General features: G+C 45.7%; 1 protein-coding gene and 1 pseudogene across 2 annotated transcripts in view; both read right to left on the bottom strand.

The window, feature by feature from the left end:
* Positions 1-26,630, bottom strand: part of LOC139273791 (gastrula zinc finger protein XlCGF71.1-like) — a 74,518-nt gene that overhangs the window by 11,230 nt on the left and 36,658 nt on the right. The window contains exons 2-3 of one of the 2 annotated variants that reach the window (XM_070890887.1): positions 21,283-21,371; positions 17,855-18,017 (exon numbers count right to left, since the gene is read on the bottom strand). In XM_070890887.1, the coding sequence (XP_070746988.1) occupies positions 21,344-21,371 (28 nt within the window). In that variant the 3' untranslated portion in view covers positions 17,855-18,017; positions 21,283-21,343. Of the gene's footprint in view, positions 1-17,854; positions 18,018-21,282; positions 21,372-26,630 lie in introns of those variants that run through there. The other variant, XM_070890888.1, reaches the window with a different exon arrangement.
* LOC139274167 (zinc finger protein 551-like) lies at positions 16,903-18,739 on the bottom strand (annotated as a pseudogene).

Raw genomic sequence — 26,630 nt, 5'->3', positions numbered from 1 at the left:
GAGTAGACTAGGCCTATATTCTCTATAGTTTAGAAGAATGAGAGCTGATCTCATTAAAGCATACAACATTTTTACAGGACTTGACAGGGTAGATACAAGGTGGATGTTTCTTCTGGCTGGGGAGTCTAGAACCAGGGGTCACAGTCTCAGGATAAGGGGTCTTCCAATCAGGACTGAGATGAGGAGAAACTTCTTTACTCAGGATGGTGAATCTTTGGAATTCTCTATCCCAGAGCTGTGGAGGCTCTTGTCTTTTAGTACCTTCAAGATAGAGATCGATATATTTTTGAATATTAAGGGAATCAAGGGATATGGGGACAATGCAGGAAAGTGGAGTTGAGGTAGAAAATCAGCCATGATCTCATTGAATGGTGGAGCAGGATCGAGGGTTCGAATGGCCTACTCCTGCTCCTAATTCTTATGTTCTTAAGTATGTCTTTCCTTAGGTAAGGAGACCAAAACTGTCCACAATGCTCCAGGTGTGATCTCACCAGAGCCCTATATAATTGCATTAAGACATATTGCAGCGAAGGAAACATAGAGCGATTAAGTGAGCGGTCAAAACAGCAGAAGGAGGAATTTAATGTGGGCAAGAGCGAGGTCATCCACTTTGGACCTAATAAAGATAGATCAGAGTATTTTCTAAATAGTGGGAAGCTAGGAACTGTGGAGGAGGAAGGGCTTTTAAGTGCTCAGGTAAATAAATTACTAAATGCCGGTAAACAGGGAAAAAATAAATCAAACAGGCTAAAGGAATGTTGTCCTTTATCTCGAGGAATCTGGAATACAATGGGCAAGACGTTTTGCTTGTGGCAGATGGAGCCTTAGTTAGACTCTATCTAGAGTACTGAGTTCTGGAAAGCACATCTCAGGAAAGATGTAATAGACTTGGATGGGGTGCAGGGCAGATTCATCAGACTAATACCCGGGGCTCAGAGGGTTAAATTATGAGGACAGATTTCAAAAACCTGGCCTATATTACCTTAAGTATAGAAGATTCAATGGTGAACTGACTGAGTTTTTTAATGTTAAAATAAGTTGATTGGGTAGATAGAGAGAAACTACTACTTCTGGTCCAGTAGAAGAGGGCATAACCTTAAAATTAGAGTTAGGTCGTTCAGGCGCTGCATCAAAAAACACTTCTTCACACAATGGTAGTGTAAATATGGAACACTCTCCTTCAACAGTCTGTTCAGGCTGGGGTCAGTTGGAGCCTTTGAGACTGAGATTGACAGATATTTGTTTGGTAAGGGTATCTAAGGACATGGTGCAAATGCGGTCAGATAGAATGAAGATCAACATGTCAACCATGATCTCAATGGCTGGCAGAGCAGGTTTGAGGGGCTGAATAACCTCCTCTTGTTCCGATGTAACAGGCTCGAGGGGCTGAATGGGCCTTCTCCTATTTCTATGCAACAGACTCAAGGGGCTGAATGGGCCTCCTCTTGTTCCCGGGTGACAGACTTGAGGGGCTGAATGGGCCTCCTCCGGTTCCTGTGCATATGGTCCCAAGGGGGCTTAATGGGCTTTTCCTGTTCCTAAGTAACAGACTCGAGGGAACTGAATGGCCTCCTCCTTTCTATCATTCTTCCCTTGTTTCTTACATTCTTTCTCCCTTTCTTTCTTCTTTCATTCGTTCTTTCTTTCTTCCTTTCTGTCTTTCTTTCATTCTTTCTATCCTTTTTTTCTCTGCCTTCTTTCCTTACATATCATTCTTTCTATCTTTCTTAATTTATTTATTTCAATTGTTCTTTTTATTCTTTCTATCGATCTTTCTATCTTCCTTTCTAACCTTCCTTTCGTTCTATCGTTCTTCTCTACATCTAACTTAATCATTCTTTGCACCTTTTCCATTGCCTTTTTTAAAACCTAATTTCTCATTTTTATTCACTTTTATATCCCTTCTGGTCAAAACACATTCGCTCTGCAGAATAAACCCAACAGGACGAGGCACCATGAGATTTTATGTCCCACAGGTGCTCTCTGCCCCTCTGGGGTTTGTGTCGAGCCCCTCCATCTCTTAGACTCACTGTGCAGACTCCAGCCACAGTAATACATGGCCGACTGCTCCGCCCACAGGCTGGAGCACTTAAGCTTCAACTCGTTGCCACTCGGTCGCTCGGCGGTAAAACTGTCCACTGTCCCCTCTGGATTCACACTTGGTACAGTTAGTGAGTAAAACATCAACTACAGCTCCTCTCTGGGTCCTGCCTGTACCAGGATATGTCAGGGTTACTGGGACCCGTGTCATCACACTTCAGTCCCACTCCCTCCCCGGGCCCTGTCTGTACCAGGACATGTCAAGGTTACTGGGGCCCGTGACATCACACTTCAGTTCCATGCCCTTCCTGAAAAATCTGGAGACAGCGGCGGGAGTCTAGCGGATACTCTGAGCTCGCATCTGGGAAAGAGATGGGGAGAGGAGGAGGAGGAGGAGGAGGAGAAGATCAGTGAGCATGGGCATTCTGGGGATGGGAGAAATACAGAAAGATACATCTTTTATTTTAAGCTGTTCTCTCAATGAGTAAAGGAGTGAGAACAGGAGGTTGGGTGTTGTGAGAAACTAACCTGTTCTTTTCAACTCATTCACAAAAACATGAAGAGCCTTTCTTTCTTTATTTCTTTCCTGCTTTCCTTTATTTTTTTTCCCTCCCATTCCCTTCCTTCATTCCTTTCTTCCCTCCTGCCCTCTTTCCCTCCTTCCCACCCGCCACACTATCCTATCAAACACTCCCAGGGCAGGTACAGCACCGGTTAGGTACAGAGCAAAACTCCCTCTGCACTGTCCCATCAAACACTCCCAGGGCAGGTTCAGCATAGCTCCCTCTCCATGCTCCGCCCCTTCTGCCACTAAAATCTTCCAGGCTTTTGTCCCTTCCAGGCGGGACCAATCCAATGTTGTCCTGTCCCGATTCCCATCTTGCTCCCTGCAAAAACTTACTCACCCAAACTCTGCTGCCCATAACTTAACTCGCACCAAGTCCCTTTCACACGTCACTGTCCATTGAACTACATTGGCTCTCTGTCCAGCAATCTCTAGATTATAAAATTCTCATTCTCATGTTCAAATCCCTCCATATGGCCACCCCTGCCCTATCTATGAAATCTCCTCCATCCCCATGATCTTCCCAGAACTTGGTCCCTTGCTTTTTGAGTTTTATATCAATGACTTAGACGTGAATGGCGGGGGTATGATTAAAAAGATTGCAGGTGTTATAAAAATTGACTGTGCAGTTATAAAGAAGAAGAAATCTGCAGACTGCAAGAAGATAGCAAGGGATTGGTCTGGTGGGCAGAACAGTGGCAAATGGAATTCAATCTGGAGAAGTGTGAGGTAATGCATTTAGGGAAGGCTATCATCATCATCATAGGCGGTCCCTCGTATCGAGGATGACTTGCTACCATGCCAAAAAGGAATGAGTTCACAAGTGTTTCAATGAAGGACCTAATATTCCACGTCCTGAACCACATGCTGAAGGGTGGAAGATGCCTCTGCATGGATTTTTTAACATGTGGTGCCGTTGCACACCAGCCACCACATGGGCTTGATAGAGTTAGGTCTTGGTCCAGTGGCAAGAATGAGTTGACACTGAAACCTCGCCTGGGAGTTAAAAAAAAAAACCATCAGCTCCAGTTTTATTGGTCGATTACATGTCATGATGAAACCTGTCCAAGTCATTCACGAGAACCTATAGGGTCCAATGTTCAGTGAATCGATAAAACTCAGAACAAACCATTGTGTGCTTTCCGGCAATCCAAACAATATAATAAAATGGGCATTGAGTCGGCGGTGTCAGGTTGGGAGGATGTGGTGAGCAGACTAAAGAAAGGCCCTCAACCAGCAATCATACATTATACAGCGGGCCAGGAGAGGGCGCGAGAGAGCCGCGCCAGTCTGAGGCAAGTACAGAGGCCCAGCGGTCAGGAAAGACCAATCTTACATAACAAGAAATAGGAACAGGAGTAGGCCATACGGCCTCTCGAGCTTGCTCCGCCATTTAATTCGATCATGGACTCGGGTCCACTTCATTGCCCGCTCCCCATAACCCTTTATTCCCTTATCGTTTAAGAAACTGTTTATTTCTGTCTTAAATTTATTCAATGTCCCAGCTTCCACAGCTCTCTGAGGCAGCGAATTCCACAGATTTACAAGCCCCTGAGAGAAGAAATTTCTCCTTATCTCCGTTTTAAATGGGCGGCCCCTTCATCCTGGTGCTGAATTTCCACCAAGCGACACCGGACCTCAAGATCCAATTCAGCTGTGGACAGACTCCAAGAGCTGTTCCCATGTGTTCCGAATCTCTGGGACTATCCCTTTGTGTATAATGGTCTGTCAGGAATGTTTCCTCTCTTTAAAGAGCTGTGATAGAATCCTTCAGTGCCTTGCACTCCCTACATGGTCTGTGGGGATCTGCAGACGGATCCTCTGCTGGGATCCAGTGCGTTATCTCACGGGAGTAGTCACACCAGCAAGGCATTACTCACAGTTTTACTCCTGAGCCCTCAGCCCCACAGGTTTAAGTCTATGATCAGTAAGTTCTGGAACCTAACCCTTTTTAATCAGTGATATTTCTCTATTTGGAGTTCCAGCTCCTACTCACTCCCCTAGTTTACCAGGAGTTCACTGATCAGGTGTGCCTTCATTTCTTTGCGATGGTTGTTATTTTCCCATCCTGTGATCCCCGGGTCTGCAGCAGAGGTCGCGGTACGTGGTTATAATGGAATGGACACCAGATTGGAAAGTCTGTCATTCTATATCCGCCCTTCTGCCTATTTCCTCTGCACCGCACAGCTGTAAGAGCGGGATGTATTTACACTTCCAGGAGCACAGCCATTGGTCAGTGTTACCCTCCTGCCTATAACACAATTATTCTCAGACCATTCATTAAGTTCCGCCCAAACTCTCCGGGACTCTGGCATTACAATGTGGTACAATACACACAACAATGCCTTGTTATTATCTCATGTGTGTCCTTAATGTGGACCGTTACAACCCAGAATAGCCGGCAGTTACACCTGATCTGGGCAGCTGGGATTGCTGTTTATATTTGTTAACATTGCACTGGTACACCGTGGCTGCAGTGTGTACCATCTACAAGATGCAGTAACTTGCCATGGCTTCCATCACCTAGACCTGGGCTGGGCAATTATATGGGCTGAAAGCCACTTAACAAGTTTTGTTGAGCTGTTGAGGGCCGCCCACCAATGTTGGTCCTGAGGTGCGTGGCCGCACGGTCAGCAACAATCGTGCGGTCCCGCGCAGGCTGCTCCCCAGCTCCTGCCGCTGGAAGAGACACTGCGCATGTGCAGCTGCCTAGTGGCCGAGCAGCAAATTTAAAGGGACCGTGTGCGGAAAAGAATTCGATGGAATATTTGATAAACAAGAACATTGCATAAACATAAATTCAGATAATAGTCAGATGCTATCTTAGATACACAACATGAATTCGATACCGCCTAGAAATGAATCAAAGATAAAAATTTGAAAATGTTGTGGTATCTTCTGGTCTCTGTAAATCAGTGCTGTGAAATAGAACTGTAGCCTCTTTAGAGCCTGTGTCAGCTTCAATTCCCCACCTCAGGCATCCTTATGTCCCTCTGCAAAGATTACTAATGCCGGCCCAATTGGTGACAGATGAGAACTCCCCTGCCGTCATACTCTGGATACAGGGAGAGGAAAGATGCAGCGCCGGTCACTTTCTTCGGTAAAAGATCTGTGGAGATGAGCAGTCATGACTGCACTCTAAAATGTATAGGGCATATTCTAGTACGCAGTGCATTCTGGGTAGGCACGTCCGCCATTGGGGCCCAGACTCACGGAACGGATCCTTTTAATCGTGCTGGGGAGAATCGATTTTGCGAATTATTAATTTGAATTAAGTATTACTGTTGTTTTTCCTTGGCTGCAGTTCGGTTCTCTGATCCATGACAAATGAAAATGGATAGACGAATGTACAGCTCGAGCTCCGGCTCGCGTTCTATTTCTGTCCCATCCAGCGGGCCGGATATGGCCCACGGGCCGTATTTTGCCCATCACTGATCTACACTGTCCCTTCAAACACAGCCAGGTCACGTACAGCTTGGCTTACATACAGTGTAAAGCATATTTATACTTCCCAGGTCAGATACAGTATGTATTAGATACAGTGTAAAGCATGTTTAAAGTGGCCATAAAACACTCACACGTCAAGTCAAGATAGATACTGAGTAAAGCTCCCTTTAATCTATCCCGTGAAACCCTCCCAGGTCAGGTAAAGGTCCCTCTATAAACTCCTAACAAACACTCCCAGAGCATGCACAGCACGGACTAGATACAGCGAAAAGCTCCCTCTACACTGCCTCATAAAACACTCCCAGGTGAAAAACAGCACGTTTCAGATACAGAGTAAAGCTCCCTCTACAATGCCTCATCAAACACTCCCAGGTGAGAAAAAGCACGTTTCAGATACAGAGTAAAGCTCCCTCGACACTGCTCCATAAAACACTCCCAGGGCAGGTACAGCACGGGCTAGATACAGCGAAAAGCTGCCTCTACACTGCCCCATAAAACACTCCCAGGACAGAAACAGCACGTTTCAGATAGAGTCAAGCTCGCTCAACACAGTCACATCAAAATCTTCCAGAGCAGATAGACAGGAGTTAGATACAGTGTAAATTTCTCTGTGTAGTCGTTCATCAAGCAGAACGAACTCAGATACAGCATGTGGCCAAAGCAGCCTGCAGCTCCACTGACATCATCAAATGAAACACACAATGTACAGCATGGTATGAATACGGGACAGAAATCCCGGTACATGTAAGGATCACGCACTCCCAGGTGAGGTATAAGCTAACTTTACAAACTATTTCCTGCCGGAATCACCGGCCATGGCGGGGAGAGGCTCGGCTTTGCTCAGAGTGACCGAAGATCAGTGAATTCGGGGAAGAGGGTCTCAGAGCAATTGATCCTGGCGCTGAATTTCTATCAATCGATACCGGACCTCAAGGTCTCATTCACTTGTGGACAGACTACAAGAGCTGTTCCCATGTGTTCTGAATCTCTGGGACTATACCTTTGTGTATAATGGTTTATCGGGGATGTTTCCTCTCTTTAAAGAGCCATGATAGAATCCTTCAGTATCTTGCACTCCCTACATGGTCTGTGGGGATCTACAGCCGGATCCTCTGCTGGGATCCACTGCGGGTCTCACGGGAGCAGTCACAACCATCAAGGATTTACTCACAGTTTAACTCCTGTGTCCTTAGCCTCACATGTTTAACTCTATGAACATTAAGTTCTGGAATCTAACCCTTTTTAATCATTAGTATGTCTCTATTTGGAGTTCCAGCTCCTACTCACTCCCCTAGTTTACCAGGAGTCCACTGATCAGGTGTCCCTTCATTTCTTTGCGATGGTTGCTATTTTCCCCATCCTGTGATCCCGGGTCTGCAGCAGAGGTCGCGGTCCGTGGTTGTAATCGAATGGACAGCAGATTGGAAAGTCTGTCATTCTATATCCGCCCTTCTGTCTGTTTCTTCTGCCCCACACAGCTGTATGAGCGGGACGTATTTGCACTTCCAGGAGCACAGCCATTGGTCAGTCTTAACCTCCTGCCCATAATACAATTATTCTCAGACCATTCATCATGTTCCCTCCAAACTCTCCTGGACTCTGGCATTACAATGTGGTACAATACACACAACAATGCCTTGTTATTATCTCATTTGTGTCCTTAATGTGGACCGTTACAACCCAGAGCCCACGCAGTTACACCTGATCTGAGCGGCTGGGATTGCTGTTGGTTGCTGTTTATATGTTTTAACAAACCTGTTTTTGTCTATTTGGTGACATTCCACCGGCGCACCGTGGCTGCAGTGTGTACCATCTACAAGTTGCAGAAACTCGCCAAGGCTTCCAGCAAATAGAAGGTCAAGGGCAGCAGGCGCATAGGAACACCATCACCTCCAAGTTCCCCTCCAAGTTACACACCGCCCTGACTGGGAAATATATCACCGTTCCTTCATGGTCGCTGGTTCACAATCTTGTAACTCCCTATCTAACAGCATTGTGGGAGTATATTCACTAAACGGACTGCAGCTGTTCAAGGAGGTGGCTCACCACCATCTTCTCACGGGCAATTAGGGATGGGCAATGAATGTTGGCCTTGCCAGCGATGTCCTTATTCCATTAACGAATAAGAAGATCCCTCACGGCCCTGACTTTGCCTTTTTGAGGGACTGTGGCCTGGTATGGCTGCGTTTGAGAGGGAGTGGCCACACGCCAGGGAGAGACCAAAGAGAGAAAGGAGGAAAGATAGAGAGGGACAGACGGATAGAAAGTGGATGACTGTCACAGAGAGAGCTGGCTGATCAGAAAAAGGAACAACCCCCCCCCCCCAAAGAGATAGAGAGGGAGAAGGGGGCAGAGGGGTTGAGGAGAGGTGACAAAAGAGATGGAAGACACACAGATAAATAGCAATAGCCAGATCTTTCTCCTTCCACATTTCGGCTCTCGATAAATTATAGACTGTTTCTATCTTGGCATCAATGAGGTTCAAAGTGCTCGGTTAGATCACGTCGAACTCTCTTCATATAATGGGAGGTGGGGAGCTGCATCTCAGCATAGAACCGGACACAGACTATTTCATAACGAGCTATAGCATTTCTTTTCCATTTTTGTCAGTTAACCAACGAGGAACCATTTTTAGCAATTGATCCAACGCGATGCTGACGTCGATGGCGGACTGGATCATTGGCGATGTCATAAGAACATAAAAAATAGGAGCCTGCTCTGCCGTTCAATAAGATTATGGTTGATCTGATCATGGACTCAGCTCCACTTCCCTTTACACCCTTATAGCTCAAAAATCTGTCTATCTCTGCCTTAAATATATTCAATGACCCAGCCTCCACAACTCTCTGGGGCAGAGAATTCCATAGATTTACACCCCTCAGAGAGAAGAAACTCCTCCTCATCTCAGTTTTAAATGGGTGGCCCCTTGTTCTGAGACTATGTCCCCTAGTTTTAGTTTCCCCTATCAGTGAAAATATCCTTTCTGCACCCACCTTGTTGAGACCCCTCATTATCTTATAGGTTTAGATAAGATCACCTCTCATTCTTCTGAACTCCAATGTGTATAGGCCCAACCTACTCAACCCATCTTCATAAGTCATGTGTCCTCTGGTCACTGGGTAGATTGACCCCTTGGTTGTACCTGTACACCTGCAGTTCGGCTTGACCTATCCTGTTACTTACTGTCACCATAAGAACATAGAACTAGGAGCAGGAGTAGGCCATTTGGCCCCGCGAGCTTGCTCCGCTATTCAATGAGATCATGGCTGATCTTCTACCTCAACTCCACTTCCCTGCATTATTACCATATCCTTTGATTCCCTTAGCAGGCAGGGAAGTGAACTGAGTCCATGATCAGATCAGCCATGATCTTATTAAATGGTGGAGCAGGCTCGATGGGCCAAATGGCCTAATCCTGTTCCTATGTTCTTATGACACAGCTGGACATCTCCAATGATCCAGTCTGCCATCGACATCAGCATCGAAATGTACCGATGTCTGTCTTGAATATACACAAAGACTGAACTTCCATTGCCCTCTGGGGCAGAGAATTCCAAAGATTCATCACCATCAGAGTGAAGAAATTTCTCCTCATCTCAGTCCTAAATTGCTGATCCCTTATTCTAGACTCCCTAGCCTGGAGAAATATCCTCCCTGCATTTACCCTATCAAGCCCTGTAAGAATTTTGCATGTTTCAAAGAGATTGACTCTCACTTTTCTAAACTGTAGACTACTCAATCTCTCCTCATGGGGCAATTCTCTCATCCCAAGAACCATTCTGGTGAACCTTCATTGCACTCACTATGGCAAGTACATCCTTCCTCAGGTAAGGAGATCAAAATTGTACACAATATTCCAGATGTGGTCTCACAAGGATCCTATATAATTACACTGACGCGTTTACTCTTATACTTAAATCATTTTGTAATTAAGGCCAACATACCATTTGCTCTCTTAATTGATTGCTATACCTGCAAGTTAACTTACAGTGATTTTTGTATGAGGGCACCCAGGTCCCTCTGAACACCAACTTCTCTCAGCATTTAAAAAATACTCTGCTTTTCTATTTTTCCTACCAAAGTGAGTATCTTCACAGTTACCAACATTATATTCCATTTACCATGTTCTTGCCCACTCACTTAGCCTGCCTGTATATCCCCTTGAAGCCTCTTTGCATCCTCCTCACAACTTGCGGTCCCACCTAGCTTTCTATAATCAGCAAATTTGGATATATAACATTTAGTCCTCTCATCCAAATCATTGATATATATTGTGAATTGCTGAGGCTCAAGCACAATTGGTACCCCACCAGATACAGCCAGCCAACCTGAAAATCAACCATTTATTCCTACTCTCTGTTTTCTGTCCGTTAACCAATCCGCAATCCATGCTAGTACATTACCCCCAATCCCATGAGCCATAATTTAATTATCGCATGTGGCACCTGATCGAATGCCTTCTGAAACTCCAAATACACACCCACTCGTTTCCCCTTATCTATTCTGTTAGTTACAACCTCAAAAAACTCTTAACAGATTTGTCAAACATGATTTCCCTTTCCTAAAGCCGTATTGACTCTGCCTAATCTTATTATTTTCTATGTGCCTGTTACCATGTGCTTAATAATGAAATCTAGCATTTTCCCTATGACTGATGTCAGGCTAACTGATCTGTAGTTCCCCATTTTCTCTCTCCCTCTGTTCTTAGATAGCCCAGTTACATTTGCTATCTTCCAATCCACGGGAACCATTCTAGAATCTATGGAATTTTGCAAGATGGCAATTAATGCATCCACTATTTCTACAGTTACCCTTTTCAATACCCTAGGATGTAGGCCATCAGGTCCAGGAGATTTATTGGCTTTCAGTCCCATTAATTTCTCCAGTACCATTTTTTTACTAATACTAATTTTTTTTAGTTCCTCATTCTCGCTAGACCCTTGGTTCTTCAGTAGTTCCGGCAAGTTTTTTGCATTTTTTCTGTGAAGATAGACAAAAAGTATGCGTTAATTTCCCTGCAATTTCATTGTTCCCCATTATATCTCCTGTCTCAGCCTGTAGGGGACCCACATTTACTTTTGCTAATCTTTTCCTTTTTATATACCTATAGAAGCTTTTGCAGTCTGTTATTTTGTCTCTTGCTAGTTTACTCTCATATTCTATTTACCCTTTCTTTATCAATTTCTTGGTCATCCTTTGCTGAATTCTAAAATCTTCCCAATCCCCAGGCTTACTGCTCTTTTTGGCAACATTATAAGAATCTTTCTTTGACCTAATACCGTCTTTAACTTCTCTTGTTGGCCATGGTTGGATCACAATTCCTGTGGGGTTTTTGTTCCCTAAATGAATGTATGTTTGTTGTAAATTATGTATTAATTTTTAAAATGCTAGCCATTGTTTTTCTACCGTCATACCTTTTAATGTAGTTTCCCAATTTACCTTAACCAACTCTCCCCTCATACCTACGTAGTTTCCTTTGTTTAGATTTAAGACCCTAGTTTCAGATTTAACTAAATCACTTTCAAACTTAATGGTAAAATTCTGTCATATTATGGTCACTCTTCCCTAAGGGCCCATTTACTATAAGGTTAATTAACCCTTTCTTCTTGCTCAATACTAGATCTAAAATAAGCAGTTCTCTAGTTGGTTCCTCAACATATTGATCTAGAAAACCATCTTGTATACCTTTCATGAATTCGTCCTCCACAATATTACTGCAAATTTGTAATGCACTTATGAATGACTCCACGAGGCAACGTGTTGTACTCAAACTGTAGTGATCTTGGTCCTTTATTCCAAACTTCAGAGTGAGGCAGCCGCATGGTCACTCTGCTTTTATACGGCCCCTGCCACCAGAGTAGGAAACGCCAGTCTCCACCAGTTGCACCCTCTAGTGGTGCCAGCATAGTATGTACACATTGTAAACCTTATTGACAGTACATCAGGTAAACAAGTCTCCATCTTATGCAACTATACAGTGACTACACAGAGAGTAAATCTATAGTCTGCATATATAACATCATTCTCCCTCAAGTCCTTTCTGCCAATTACCTTTGCACTGTGTGCTCTGGCTTAGCTCTCCCCAGACTTAAGTGCCAGTAGCCCTTGCACCTTGGCTGTGCTTTGGCTTGGCTCTCGCCCTGTTACCCCCCAAGTCCTTTTGCCACAACTTTGGGTAGTGGTTACCAGTTTGGATGGTCCGATGATGCAGTGGTGATTCCAGTGGGTTGTGTGTGTGATCCATGTGTGTGTCCAAACATCCATTCCCCACCCCCGCCCCGCCGCCCCCCCCCCCTGCCCCCCACAATGAGATCATGCAGCTGGCCCATTACATTAACATATAGGATTAGACACAGTGAAAGTACAAAGAAAGGTTTTTACAGAAAAGTTTTTTAATTGGTTCAGGGACTTACATAGTTACGTTTTACGGTCATGCGCCAGGATTGGGTAGATTGCATTCATGGTTCAGTCATGGTCAGTACTCAGGTAGCAGTACAGGTATGCAAGGACGCTGGTTCCAGAGAAACTGGATGGGGTCCTGGTCGTCTGATGGCGGCGCTGCACCCCCTGCTACTGGGGTGGGCTCGGTTCGCTCACTTTGCCAGGACTCAGGGCCTTTGCCATTGCCTAATGGTGGGCAGAGCCACAGATGTGTGTGGCCTTCCTGTCCTCCTTTGAGGGCTGCAGAATCTTCTGCCTGCTCTCTAATGATGTTGGGAACCTGGCTGTTCCAGTTCCCATTCGGGGAACTCGTTGGTTCTGACTTTTCGCTCCAGGACATGGCCGAGGTAGCGACTGGGTCTGGGGGCTGCGCCGTCTCCACCCGAGTGGTGGGCAATGGCGGCTGACTGCGCGTATTGGCGCCATTTCCGTTTCCAGGTCCGTGGCGAATAGTGCCATTCGGGGTGCCTACAGCATGGGATAGACCTGGGGCAGGGTTTCAGGATCAGCACCTTTACCCTCCCGAATTCGCTCGTTTGCTACTTTTGGGGACACTCTATTCCCGATATTTTGCAACATTTTGTTCAAAATCTTAATCAGTTCGTTACATTGATTACCATGCATGCAATGTCTCTTTAAGTTCAGTTGGTTGCAGGTCTCCTTTAAGAGAACCCTGCTGTCTTTACCCCAATCAAGTCCTCGTGGTATGGCCATGGCCTTCTTTTTTTTCAGCCATGCTGCACCTCACTGCAGCAGGGACGCCATCTTGCCTCTGTCCTCAAGGTCGACTGCCTTGATCCTTCTCTCCCGCGATTCTGCCACAAAAGCTGGAAGAGTGCCTGTAAATTCGATCTTCCTCCCCAGGAGTCCTGCCACTGGAGCTGGGAAGGTGCTTTTAGATCGTTCTGGTCGGATCATTGTCACGCAGTCTTGATGGATGGTCTGTGCCTCAGGCGCTGTGCTGGTCTGTTCTCTGGTGCCTGGCCCGAGCGACAGTGAGGTTTTGCTCTGCCTCTGAGCATGGGGGACATCGATTGCCGGAGTGAAGAGGTCTTCCCATTTCCACTGTATCTTCCCCATCCACCTTCTTTTGAGTAGTGTTGGACCATCACCTGCAACAATCCACAGAGGTAACTTGTGCACCACGCCATTATGGATTACCTTTACAACCGCACTACCAAGGACTGGGATCAGCTCCTTGGTGTATGTGCGCAACTTTTCCTGTAATGAAACCAGCTCGGGTCGTTTTTTGTTCCATAACTCTCAAAGGCATCCTGGCTCATCACTGACTGGCTTGCTCCGAAGACTGGAACGCCGTTCATCTCGACTTCTATTTTCACTGGAGGACAATTGGTGGTGCAGGTATACACTTCATACACTTCTTCTTGGGGTTGAGCTGCCACTCTGGCCAAATTATCATATGCCCACTGGGTAAGTCGTATTTCTTTTACACATACACTGGAGGTGGCCCTTCGTGATACAGGCTTTGCATACGTACTCAGCAAACCGACACTGGTTAGCCCTATGGTTTCCTCCGCAATGCCAGCATGATGCTACTCGATTAGCACCCCTTGGCGGACTCTGAGTTCTGCAACCCTGAGGTCTGTGCTCTCTGCCCTGGGCAGAGCCACATTCTACAGTCTTGCCTGTGAAAGGCGCAATTCTGTGTACAGTACTTGTCGGGTTTGAGTCCACAGGATGAATAATTTGCTTGGTGCTGCAGGTCGAGGTCATGAACGCCTGACTGATGCTGATGACCCTCTGCAGGTCTACTGTGGTGTCGGCCGATAATAGCTTTTGAAGGAGGCCCTCGTGGCCAATTCCCATAACGAAGATGTCTCGCAATGCTTTGTTGAGATGCATGCTAAAATCACATGGTGCCGCAAGTCTCCTGAGGTCCGCAGCATATTTTGCAATCTCCTGGCCCTCAGGTCTGTGGTGAGAGTAGAATCTGTGTATGGCCGTGAGGATGCTCTCCTTTGGTTTTAGTTGGTCGCGAATTAGTTCACTCAGCTCATCGTATGTCTTATCCTTGACCTTCGTGGGTGCCAGCAAGTCCCTGATGAGGCGGGAGACCTCGGGCCCACAACTGGTGAGCAGTATAGCCTTGCGCTTCTCCGCCAATGAGTACATCTCCCCTGCCAGGTCGTTTGCCATGAAATAATGCTCGAGCCTTTCCGTGAAGGCATCTCAATCATCACCCTCTGTGAAGTCTCTCAGTGTGCCAAAGATAGCCATAATCGCATGAAAGTCTGTATACTCATCATCAGTTATTATGTTTGTAATGCACTTATGAATGACTCCACGAGGCAATGTGTTGTACTCAAACTGTAGTGACGTTGGTCCTTTATTCCAAACTGCAGAGTGAGGCAGTTGCATGGTGGCTCTGCTTTTATAAAGCCCCTGCCACCAGGGCAGGAAACCCCGGTCTCCACCAGTTGCACCCTCTAGTGGTGCCAGCATAATATGTACACAGTGTAAACCTTATTGACAGTACATCAGGTAAAGTCTCCAACTTATGCAACTATACAGTGACTACACAGAGAGTATATCTATAGTCTACATATATAACAGGTTTGCCCAGTCTATATGCAGATTAAAGTCCCCCATGATTATTGTATTACCTTTGTTACATGCACCTCTAATTTCCTGATTTATACTGTGCCCTACATTACCACTGTGGTTTGGGGGCCTATAAACAACTCCCACCAATGTTTTCTGCCCCTTGCTGTTTCTTAGCTTCACCCAAACTGATTCTACTTCTTGATTTTATGAGCTAAGATCATTTTCCTCTACTGTCTTTAGCCCATCCTGTATTATCAGGGCTACCCCTCCTCCTTTTCCATTTCTTCTAAAAGTTCCATATCCTGGAATATTTAGTTTCCAACTGTGGTCACTTTGCAACCACGTCTCCATAATGGCTATTAGATTAAATCTATTAATTTTTATCAGCGCTATTAATTCATCTATTCTGTTGTGAATGCTTTGTACATTCAGATATAGTGCCTTTAGTTTTGGCTTTTTTCTATTTTTCTCTGATGTCTCCTCAGTCAGTAATGTCTCTCTGTCCATTCCTGACCCACTCTGTTTGTTTTTACCCAAAACTCTGTTCTGCTCTTGAGTCTTGGCATGTCTTTTGTTGCTTTTTCTCGATCTAAACCGTGCTGTACTTTCCTGGATCTCCCTGCCCCACCTTCATTAGTTTAAAGCCCTGTTTACTGCCCTAGTTATTCGATTCGCCAGGACACTGGTTCCTGCCCAGTTCATGTCAAGCCCATCCTAGTGGAACAGCTCCCTCTTTGCCCAGTGCTGGTGCCAGTGCCCATAAAGCAAACCCATGCCTCCCACACCACTCTTTGAGCCACGCATTTACTTTCTAATCTGCTTATCCCTACACCATTTGGCATGTGGATTAGGTAACAATTCAGAGATTATTACCTTTGAGGTTCAGCGTTTTCATTTAGACCCCAATTCCTCCAATTCTTTGAGCAGAACCTCATTTCTAGTCCTACCTATGTTGTGGGTTCCTACATCGTCCACAAAAACTGGATCCTCCCCTCCAAGTTCTGACTCTGATCTGCCCCAGGGAGAGGGCAGTGTGTGATGTCGCTGTGGGATGCAGTATGTTCAGTGTCTGATCCTGAGCTGCCCCAGGGAGAGGGCAGTGTGTGATGTCCCTGTGGGATGCAGTATGTTCAATGTCTGATCCTGAGCTGCCCCAGGGAGAGGACAGTGTGTGATGTCCCTGTGGGATGCAGTATGTTCAGTGTCTGATCCTGAGCTGCCCCAGGGAGGGGGCAATGTGTGATGTCCCTGTGGGATGCAGTATGTTCAGTGTCCGATCCTGAGCTGCCCCAGGGAGGGGGCAGTGTGTGATGTCCCTGTGGGGAGAGTGAGATCAGTGTCTGACTCTGAGCTGCCCCAGGGAAGGGGCAGTGTGTGATGTTACTGTGGGGGTGCAGTATGTTCAGTGTCTGACGCTGAGCTGCCCTCATTCCTCCTGCTCTAGGGGGCAGTCACGCTCCTCTCAGTCGAGGTTAATTGGAGGGACAGCGTCATCTACTGGACACCGGCGGTATTTCAAGGCACATCATGTCCAGCTCCATCCCAGAGAAATTCAAAACCAACCAGCAGATTCAATTCACTTTATCATCAATTGTTCAACAAAGTTTAGCTCCATTATTGCAGCTTTCAGTATTTGAAGAAAGCTGTTTAAACAGTTAAACAGGATGCAAACACAATCAGCATTATTTTTATCTGACCCATTTCCCATTGATTAATTGGTCAAATATCCAGAATATTAAACTCCAGCCCAGTTATAGCGGTAATCAGTATCAGCAGAAAGAAACCCCAACTGTCAGAATGGACACAATTCAGTCTGGGATAACAGCAGAATCCAAACACTGCTGTCACTTGTGAACTCGCTGGTGTCTCAGCAGGTTGGATGATTGAGTGAATCCCTTCCCACACACGGAGCAGGTGAATGGCCTCTCTCCAGTGTGAACTCGCTGGTGTCTCAGCAGGCGGGATGACACAGTGAATCCCTTCCCACACTCAGAGCAGGTGAATGGCCTCTCCCCAGTGTGAACTCGCTGGTGTATCAGCAGGTAGGATGACTGAGTGAAGCCCTTCCCACACTCAGAGCAGATGAATGATCTCTTCCCAGTGTGTACTCGCTGGTGTGTCAACAGATTGGATAACTGAGTGAAGCCCTTCCCACACTCAGAGCAGATGAACGGTCTCTCCCCAGTGTGAACTCGCTGGTGTCTCAGCAGGTGGGATAACTGAGTGAATCTCTTCCCACAAATGGAGCAGGTGAACGGCCTCTCCCCGGTGTGAACTCGCTGGTGTACCAGCAAGAAGGATGACCGAATGAATCCCTTCCCACACTCAGGGCAGGTGAATGGTCTCTCCCCAGTGTGAACTCGCTGGTGAACCAGCAGGTCGGATGAGGTAGTGAATCCCTTCCCACACTTAGAGCAGGTGAACGGTCTCTCCCCGGTATGAACTCGCTGGTGTACCAGCAGGTCGGATGAGGTAGTGAATCCCTTCCCACACACTGAGCAGGTGAATGGCCTCTCCCTGCTGTGACTGCGCCGATGAACTTCCAGATCAGACAGGCAAATGAATCTCTTCCCACAGTCCCCACATTCCCACGGTTTCTCCGTGGTGCGGGTGTCCTTGTGTCTCTCCAGGTTGGATGATCAGTTGAAGCCTCGTCCACAAACAGATCACGTATACAGTTTCTCCCCGCTGTGAATGGTGCGATGTTTTTTCAGGCTGTGTAACTGGTTAAAGCTCTTTCCACAGTCAGTGCACTGGAACACTCTCACTCGGCTGTGTGTGTCTCGGTGCTTTTCCAATCACACTGATGTTTGAAATCTGTTCCCACAGACAGAACAGACAAACATTTCTCCTTCCACATTCAAAGGCCGATGATATTCAGGTCCTGAGGAATCGAGTGATTCGGTCAGATCTTGATGCGAATATTGGTTTGAGTTTCCCGTCTGCAAATCCTTCCATTCTAATACCATGGAAAAGGAGTTTACAAAAACCATTACTGCAATTACAGGACAGAAATTCAGAACAGACAATTCTAGATTCTATGAAACATTCTTGCCTCTCTTGTTCCTCCAAAGCTGTAAATTCCCGTCTCATACACTCTCCGTCCTCCCTGTGCTGAAATTCAAACACATCGCACGTCTGAAGACAGCTTGTCCTCCACTCCCAGTTTTCACCATCTACTTTGTCAGGGTTCTACACTCTCCGGTTCACCGCTTTCTACTTTCCTGAAGGTGCTGACTCTGGCTGGGTTCAGTTCTACACTCACTGGTTCCCCTCTCCCTCCCCTGAAGGTGCTGACTCTGGCTGGGTTCAGTGCTACACTCACTGGTTCCCCTCTCCCTCCCCTGAAGGTGTTGACTCTGGCTGGGTTCAGTTCTACACTCACTGGTTCCCCTCCCTCTCCTCCCCTGAAGGTGCTGACTCTGGCTGGGTTCAGTTCTACACTCACTGGTTCCCCTCTCCCTCCCCTGAAGGTACTGACTCTGGCTGGGTTCAATTCTACACTCATTGGTTCCCCTCTCCCTCCCCTGAAGGTGCTGACTCTGGCTGGGTTCAGTGTTACACTCACTGGTTCCCCTCTCCCTCCCCTGAAGGTGCTGACTCTGGCTGGGTTCACTGGGACCCTGTAGCCCCGCCCACACTTTGCTCCTCTGCAAAGATGGCCACACATGCGCTCGACATCTCGATGAATCTTGGTGGCAGCGCACAACCCTGCAGCTTTCCATTATTATTAAATAAACTTTTATTTATATAGTACCTTTAACGTAGTACAACATCCCAAGGTGCTTCACAACAGTGTTAGAAGACCAGTTAGCCTAACATCTGTCGCACGACATTTGAAAAAGCATAATTCAGTCAAGCAGAGTCAGCATGATTTTTCTCCTGCTATGGCCCCAGTTTCTGATACACTCTTATGTCCTTTCCTGTCACGCTTTGGTTTTTGTTTCCCCCAATGCTACCCTGCTCTATTGCCTTCATCTTGTTCTTTGAGCTTTTAGGTTTCTGCTCACCTGAACCCTCCCCCCCTCCACCCCCGCAACTGATTAGTTAAAGCTCCCTCGGCAACCCTAGTTATTCGATTCACCAGGACCCTAGCCTCAGCAAGTTCCAAGTGGAGTCCGTCCAAAATATAATGTGGGAGAGTGTGAGGTTGTCCACTTTGGCAAAAAAATAAAAAAGCAGATTATTTAAATGGAGAAAAATTGCAAAGTGCTGCAGTACAGAGGGACCTGCGGGTCCTTGTGCATGAAACACAAAAACTTAGTATGCAGGTACAGCAAGTAATCAGGAAGGCAAATGGAACGTTGGTGTTTATTGCAAAGGGGGATGGAGTATAAAAGCAAAGAAGTCCTGCTATAACTGTACTGGGTATTGTTGAGACCACACCTGGAGTGCTGCGTACAGTTTTGGACTCCGTATTTAAGGAAGAATATACTTGAATTGGAGGCTGTTCGGAGAAGGTTCACTTGGTTGATTCCAGAGATGAGGGGGTTGATTATGAAGAGAGGTTGAGTAGGTTCGGCATATACTCATTGGAGTTCAGAAGAATGAGAGGCGGGTCTTATTGAAACATAAAAGATAATGAGGGGGTTCGACAAGGTGGATGCAATGAGGCTATTTCCACTCATAGGGGAAACTAGAACTTTGGGACATAGTCTCAGAATAAGGGGTTGCCCATTTAAAACTGAAATGAGGAGGAATTTATTCTCTCATGTGGTTGTAGATCTGTGGAATTCTCTGCCCCATGGAGCTGTGGCGACTGGGCCATTTAATATATTTAAGGCGGAGATAGACAGATATTTGAGCGATAAAGGAATAAAGGGTTATGAGGAGCGGGCAGGGAAGTGGAGGTGAGTCTATGATCAGATCAGACATGTGCTTACTAAATGGCGGAGCAGGGTCGAGGGGCCAAATGGCCTACTCCTGCTCCTATTTCTTATGTTTTTATGTTCTCATTACACAGTACCAGATCTAAGCCTGCTCCCTAGTTGGTTCCGCAACGTACTGTTCAAGGAAATTATCCCGGATACATACGATGAACTCTTCCTCAAGGCTACCTTGGCCTATTTGATTTGTTCAATCAATATGAAGATTAAAATTGCCCATGATTATTCCCGTTCCTTTTTTACAAGCCTCCATTATTTCTTGATTTATACTCCATCCAACAGTGTAGCTACTGTTCGGGGGCCTGTAGACTATGCCCACCAGTGAGTGTAGTATTTATTCTGTATCTGTCAGTCTCTGGTTAGCGAGTGTGGCTTTTCCTTTATACCTGTAAGTTTATGGTATGGAAGAGAGGTTTTCACTCTGTACCTGTCAATTACTGGTAAGTGAGTGTGGGTTTCATTCTGTGTCTTACATTCTCTGGTATGTGAGTGTCAGATTTACACAGTTCCTGTCATTTTCTGATCTGTGAATGTGGGTTTTATTCTGTATCTATCGGTCTCTGGAATATGAGTGTGGGTATTACTCTATCTATCGGTCTCTGGAATGTGAGTGTGAGTATTTGTCTGTAGCTGTAAGGGCCTGGTATGGGAATGTGGGTTTCACTATCAGTCAGTCAGTCAATCTCAGGTACTGGAGGTGATTGTGATTCTCTCTCAATCTGTCATTCAATGTGTCTGAGTGTATCATTATGTTTCTCTCAGTCTCTGGTACTGTGTGTGAGTGTGGGATTGATTATGTATCTGTTAGACTGGTGATATGTGAGAGTGTGGGATTGATTATGTATCTGTTAGACTGGTGATGTGTGTGAATGTGAGATTCATTATGTAATTGATAGTCTCTTGTACTGAGCTATTCTTGCTCTGTGTGACTGTTGGATTTAGTTCCTTCTCCACCTGCTGTAGGCGGATGATAGTTTGCGATTATCGATGACTGTCTCAGGAGGAGTTTTGGTTAAATCCATTTCGTCCATTTCTCTTCTCTTGTATGTTAGCTGTTGGGTTTGAGAGTCATTGTACAGACATCAATATGGATTGACATTGTGTCAGTGTCTATCTGTTCATGTGTGTGAGTAAGGGAGTGAAATTGGATCTGCCGTTCAGTGCAATATGATTGGACTTTGAAACAACACATTATTGTACTTCTCCAAGTGACTGTGGGATTCATAACATAACTCTGGAAATTTGGATTACTGTGGGACTGACAGCTTCTGCTGCCTGTGACAATATGATTGAGGTCAGTTCTGTGTCTCTGCGCTCTGTGAGTGATAATGTACTTACTGTGTGTGAGAAGGAGCTGCCTGCACTGTTCCTTGTGTTCCGGGTGGAGGAAAGATCACATTTATTCTGGCTTGGTGAAGTATTTTGCTCTGAGAATAATAATAGGAGAACACTATTAGTTATGATATGGACAGGTGATGGAGAGAATATAAAAATAAAGTGTAATGAATGTATATGTTTATAATAAAGTAAAGTATCTGGAGAGAGGAATCCGTGATACAAACAGTGACATTGTCTGACCTCACTGCAGTACAGCGACACTCAGGTTCACCACACCAGGTGTGTAGGATGGTTCTATAGTAAGTTATCAGCATCCAGACACAACCCAAACCCAGCACTGGTCCATGAATGGGAACACCCGATTGGCACAGTCCAGGTTTATATCTCCCACTCCCATGGGACTATCTGTAAAATTCTGAATCGCTTCCTGGAATATAACCACAGGTACCTGGGCTGTACAACAATTGTTCTCAGTCTATTGGAACCGAGTTAAGGGCCTGTGTCATTAACAGAAAGTCACAGTGACCGAATCCTGATGTTTCTGAGGGGGCGACAATGTATCTCTCGATCACCTTCAACACGATTCTGGAGAATTCAACGCACCAAAACAAAATAACCCATTTATGAAATGTCTCCTGTCACATTCCTCTTCTGGTGCCTGCAATAGATGCACTTTGTGAAACTCCTCACATCCTCACTCTCAGGCTGTGTTTCCACTGTTCAATGTCCAAGAACAACAGACACTGAGATTGGAACTGAATCAGGAACATTCATTACTGATTTGGGGAAAGAAAGCAGCAATGATTTGAAAGAGCGAGGTGATTTACTTTCTCTGTTACCTTACACTGTACACACAGCCCGAGAATGGGCTCCCACTTCCCCCACTCACTCCATGTTCCAGAACTAGTTCCTGCTCCACTCCACCTCTTACAAACAGCCCCCGACTGCCGCTGAACTTACCCCGACTCAAAGCCCATCTGCGGACACAGTCCCAATGCGATGAGCTGCTGTAAGAAGGCTGCTGTTTGCTCCCTTACTCGGGCCTGGGATATCTGAGTTAAATGATCATCAGCCCAGCACAGAGGAAACGGCAGCGACTGACAGAGCTGGGGGAGGGGAGCTCACATGGGCCCTTCCCGTCGGTTTAAACACTGTGTGGGGAGGGGAGGAGCAGCATGTATTTAGCGCATGCTCAGACCATCTTTTTGTCACAAATTAAATTAGCAAAAATAGGATTATTTCACAAGTTGCTTTTATCACTAATTTAATGGGCCACCTTGAGAACATGTTAGTTATCATCCGAATAACTGAAAAAAACGATTGTGTGAGTCTGACACTGGGGTACGAGTGCCTAAACTGTTTTACTCATTCCGTCAGCCTCTGGCGTGTGTGTTTCCCTGTCAGTTTCCGACAAGAGTGTATGGGTTTTACTTGCATATTATTGTTCAGATACATGGGTGTGGGTTTCATACTCTACCTGTCAGTTTTTGTGAAGTGAATGTGAGATTTATTCTGTACCTGTCAGTCTCTGCTATGTGAGTTGGGATTTATTGTGTACCTGTCAAGTTTTGATATGTGAGTGTGGGTTTTATTCTGTACCTGTCAGTTTCTGATATATGAGTGTAGGTTTTATTCTGTATCTGTCAGTTTCTGGTACATCAGTGTGTACTTTAAACTAGATTGTCAGCTTCTGGTATGTGAGTGTTGGATATTGACCAGTATCTGTCAGTTTTTCGGATCGGAGTATGGATTTTATTCTGTATCTGTCAGATTCCGGTATGGGAGTATGGGATTTAATCGGCACCTGTCAGTTTCTGATATGTGACTGTATTTTTAATCTGAATCGGTCACTTTCTGTTATCTAAGTGTGGATTGCATTCTGTACCTGTCAGTTTCTGCTATGTGAATGTGGGTTTTATTTTGTACTTGTCAGTTACTGCTGTGTGAGTGTAGGAATTAATATGTACCTGTCAGTTTCTGGGATGTGATTGTGTTTTTTTTCTGTACCATCAGTTTGTGGTAGATGTGTGGGGTGTCAAGTTTCTGGTATCTGCGTGTGGATTTTTACCTTTATATGTCAGTTTGTGCTATGTGAATGTGAGATTCATTCTGTATCTCTCAATCTGGGGTGAGTGAGTGTGTGTTTCCTCTGTACCTGTCAGTTTCTGGTATGTGAGTGTGTGTTTTATTCTGTATCTCTCATTCTGGGGTAAATGAGTGGGTGTTTCCTCTGTACCTGTCAGTTTCTGGTATGTGAGTGTGTGTTTTATTCTGTATCTCTCATTCTGGGGTAAGTGAGTGCGGGATTTATTCTGTACCTGTCAGTTTCTGGTATGTGAGTGCGGGATTTATTCTGTATCTGTCAGTTTCTGGTATGTGAGAGTGTGTTTTATCCTATATCTGTGAAATTTACAGATCAGAGACGATCCCAACAGACAATCGTTTTTCACATTATATTGGACGAATGCGATTCAGAAATATTTGGAATCGAGACGAGCTATTAGTACATTATATAAACCATATCTGTCAGGGATACAGTGAGTGAGTGAAGGATTCATTCTGTCTCTGTCAGTCAGGGGTACAGTGAGTGAGTGTGGAATTCACTCTGTATCTGACAGTCAGGGATACAGTGAGTGAGTGAGGGATTCATTCTGTATCTGTCAGTTTCTGGTATGTGAGAGTGTTTTTTATCCTATATCTGTGAAATTTACAGATCAGAGACGACCCCAACAGCCAATAGTTTTTCACATTATATTGGAGGAATGCGATTCAGAAATATTTGGAATAGAGACGAGCTATTAGTACATTACATAAACCATATCTGTCAGTGGTACAGTGAGTGAGTGTGGGATTTATTCTGTATTTGTCAGTCAGGGGTACAGTGAGTGAGTGTGGAATTCACTCTGTATCTGTCAGTCAGGGGTACAGTGAGTGAGTGTGGGTTTTATTCTGTATCTGTCAGTCAGGGGTACAGTGAGTGAGTGTGGAATTCACTCTGTATCTGTCAGTCAGGGGTACAGTGAGTGAGTGTGGAATTCACTCTGTATCTGACAGTCAGGAGTACAGTGAGTGAGTGTGAGATTCATTCTGTCTCTGTCAGTCAGGGGTACAGTGAGCGAGTGGATCTAAGTGGATCTTGACAACGTGGACCATTTCCCAACCTCGGGAGCCTCTCATCAACAAAAGCAGACATTGATGTGGAGATTCAACACCGTCTCCAATGCGCCAGTGCAGCCTTCGGCCGCCTGAGGAAAAGAGTGTTCGAAGACCAAGCCCTCAAACCTACCACCAAGCTCATGGTCTACTTGGCTGTAGTAATACCTGCCCTTCTGTATAGCTCAGAGTCATGGACGATGTACAGAAGACATCTCAAGTCGCTGGAGATATATCACCAACGATGTCGCCGCAAGATCCTGAAAATCCCCTGGGAGGCCAGATGTACCAACATCAGTGTCCTCGTCCAGGCTAACATCCCCAGCATTGAAGCACTGACCACACTCGATCAGCTTCGCTGGGCAGGCCACATAGTTCGCATGCCAGACACGGGACTCCCAAAACAAGTGCCCCATACGGAGCTCCTTCACGGCAAACGAGCCAAAGGTGAGCAACGGAAACCTTACAAGGACACCCTCAAAGCCTCCCTGATAACATGTGACATCATCACTGACACCTGGAAGTCCCTGGCCAAAGATCACCCTAAGTGGAGAAAGTTCACCGGGAGGACGTAGAGCACTTCGAGTCTCAACGCCGAGAGTGTGAAGAGGTCAAGCGCAGGCAGCGGAAGGAGCGTGCGGCAAACCAGTCCCACCCACCCCTTCCCTCAACGACTGTCTGTCCCACCCGTGACAGTCTGTGGCTCTCATATCGGACTATTCAGCCACCAAAGAACTCACTTCAGGAATGGAAGCAAGTCTTCCTCGATTCCGAGGGACTGCCTATGATGATGAGTGAGTGAGGGATTCATTCTGTATCTGTCATAAATGCAAGTGTTTGCTGTTGCTGTAGAAATGAAGCTTTTCAGTTACTTACGGTGGTTAACAATTACGCAGAAGGAAATGTCAGAAGCATCCTCGTGGATAACCGTCGGGAAAGTGCTGTTACTGGTGAGATCACGATTTGCTTGATGCAAACTTGGGTAATAACTCTAGAGGTGATGGAAAAGAAAGTAACATTTTGGGAGGTTTGAGCGAGATGAGAAAACATAATCAGCGCGAGGAGCGCTGATCAGAGAGCTGGTGGGCAAGAAGCATTGAGCTGTTTACTGCCCGATGCTATTTCCAAAACAATGGGGAAGAACAGTCCCTGGATCTGGGAACTTGGGGAGGCCTTTCAGCACATGGAACCTGGAGGCAAATCATCCCTTCGAGCCTGTTACATAAGGAACAGGAGGAGTCCATTCAATCCCTTGAGCCTGTTACATAAGGAACAGGGGCAGGCCATTCAGTCCCTCGAGCCTGTTATATAAGGAACAGGGTCAGGCCATTCAGTCCCTCGAGTCTGTTACATAAGGAACAGGAGACCATTCAGTCCCTCGAGTCTGTTACATTGGAACAGGAGGAGGTCATTCAGTCCCACGAGCCTGTTACATAAGGAACAGGAGGAGGCCATTCAGTCCCACGAGCCTGTTACATAAGGAACAGGGGGAGGCCATTCAGTCCCTTGAGTCTGTTACATAAGGAACAGGGGGAGGCCATTCAGTCCCTCGAGTCTGTTAGGGGAACCAGTGGATGTGGTATATTTGGACTTCCAGAAGGCATTTAACAAGGTGCCACATAAAAGGTTACTGCACAAGATAAAAGTTCAGAGGGTTGGGAGTAATATATTAGCATGGATAGAGGATTGGCTAATGAACAGAAAACAGAGAGTAAGGATAAATGGTTCATTCTCGGGTTGGCAAGCAGTAACCAGTGGGGTGCCATAGGGATCAGTGCTGGGACCCCAATTATTTACAATCTATATTGACGACTTGGAGGAAGTGACCAAGTGTAACATAGCCAAGTTTGCTGATGATACAAAGATGGGAGGAAAAGCAATGTGTGAGGAGGAGACGAAAAATCTGCAAAAGGACATAAACAGGCTAAGTGAGTGGGCAAAAATTTGGCAGATGGAGTATAATGTTGGAAAGTGTGAGGTCATGCACTTTGGCAGAAAAAAATCAAAGAGCAAATTATTATTTAAATGGAGAAAGATTGCAAAGTGCTGCAATACAGCGGAACCTGGGGGTACTTGTGCATTAAACACAAAAGGTTATTATCCAGGTAGAGCAAGTGATCAGAAAGGCCAGTGGAATCTTGGCCTTTATTGCAAAGGGGATGGAGTATAAAATCAGGGAAGTCTTGCTGCAGTTG

Source organism: Pristiophorus japonicus, chromosome 9, assembly GCF_044704955.1.
Source record: "Pristiophorus japonicus isolate sPriJap1 chromosome 9, sPriJap1.hap1, whole genome shotgun sequence".
Classification (NCBI taxonomy): domain Eukaryota; kingdom Metazoa; phylum Chordata; class Chondrichthyes; family Pristiophoridae; genus Pristiophorus; species Pristiophorus japonicus.
This window is presented reverse-complemented; position numbering and strand designations above follow the sequence as displayed.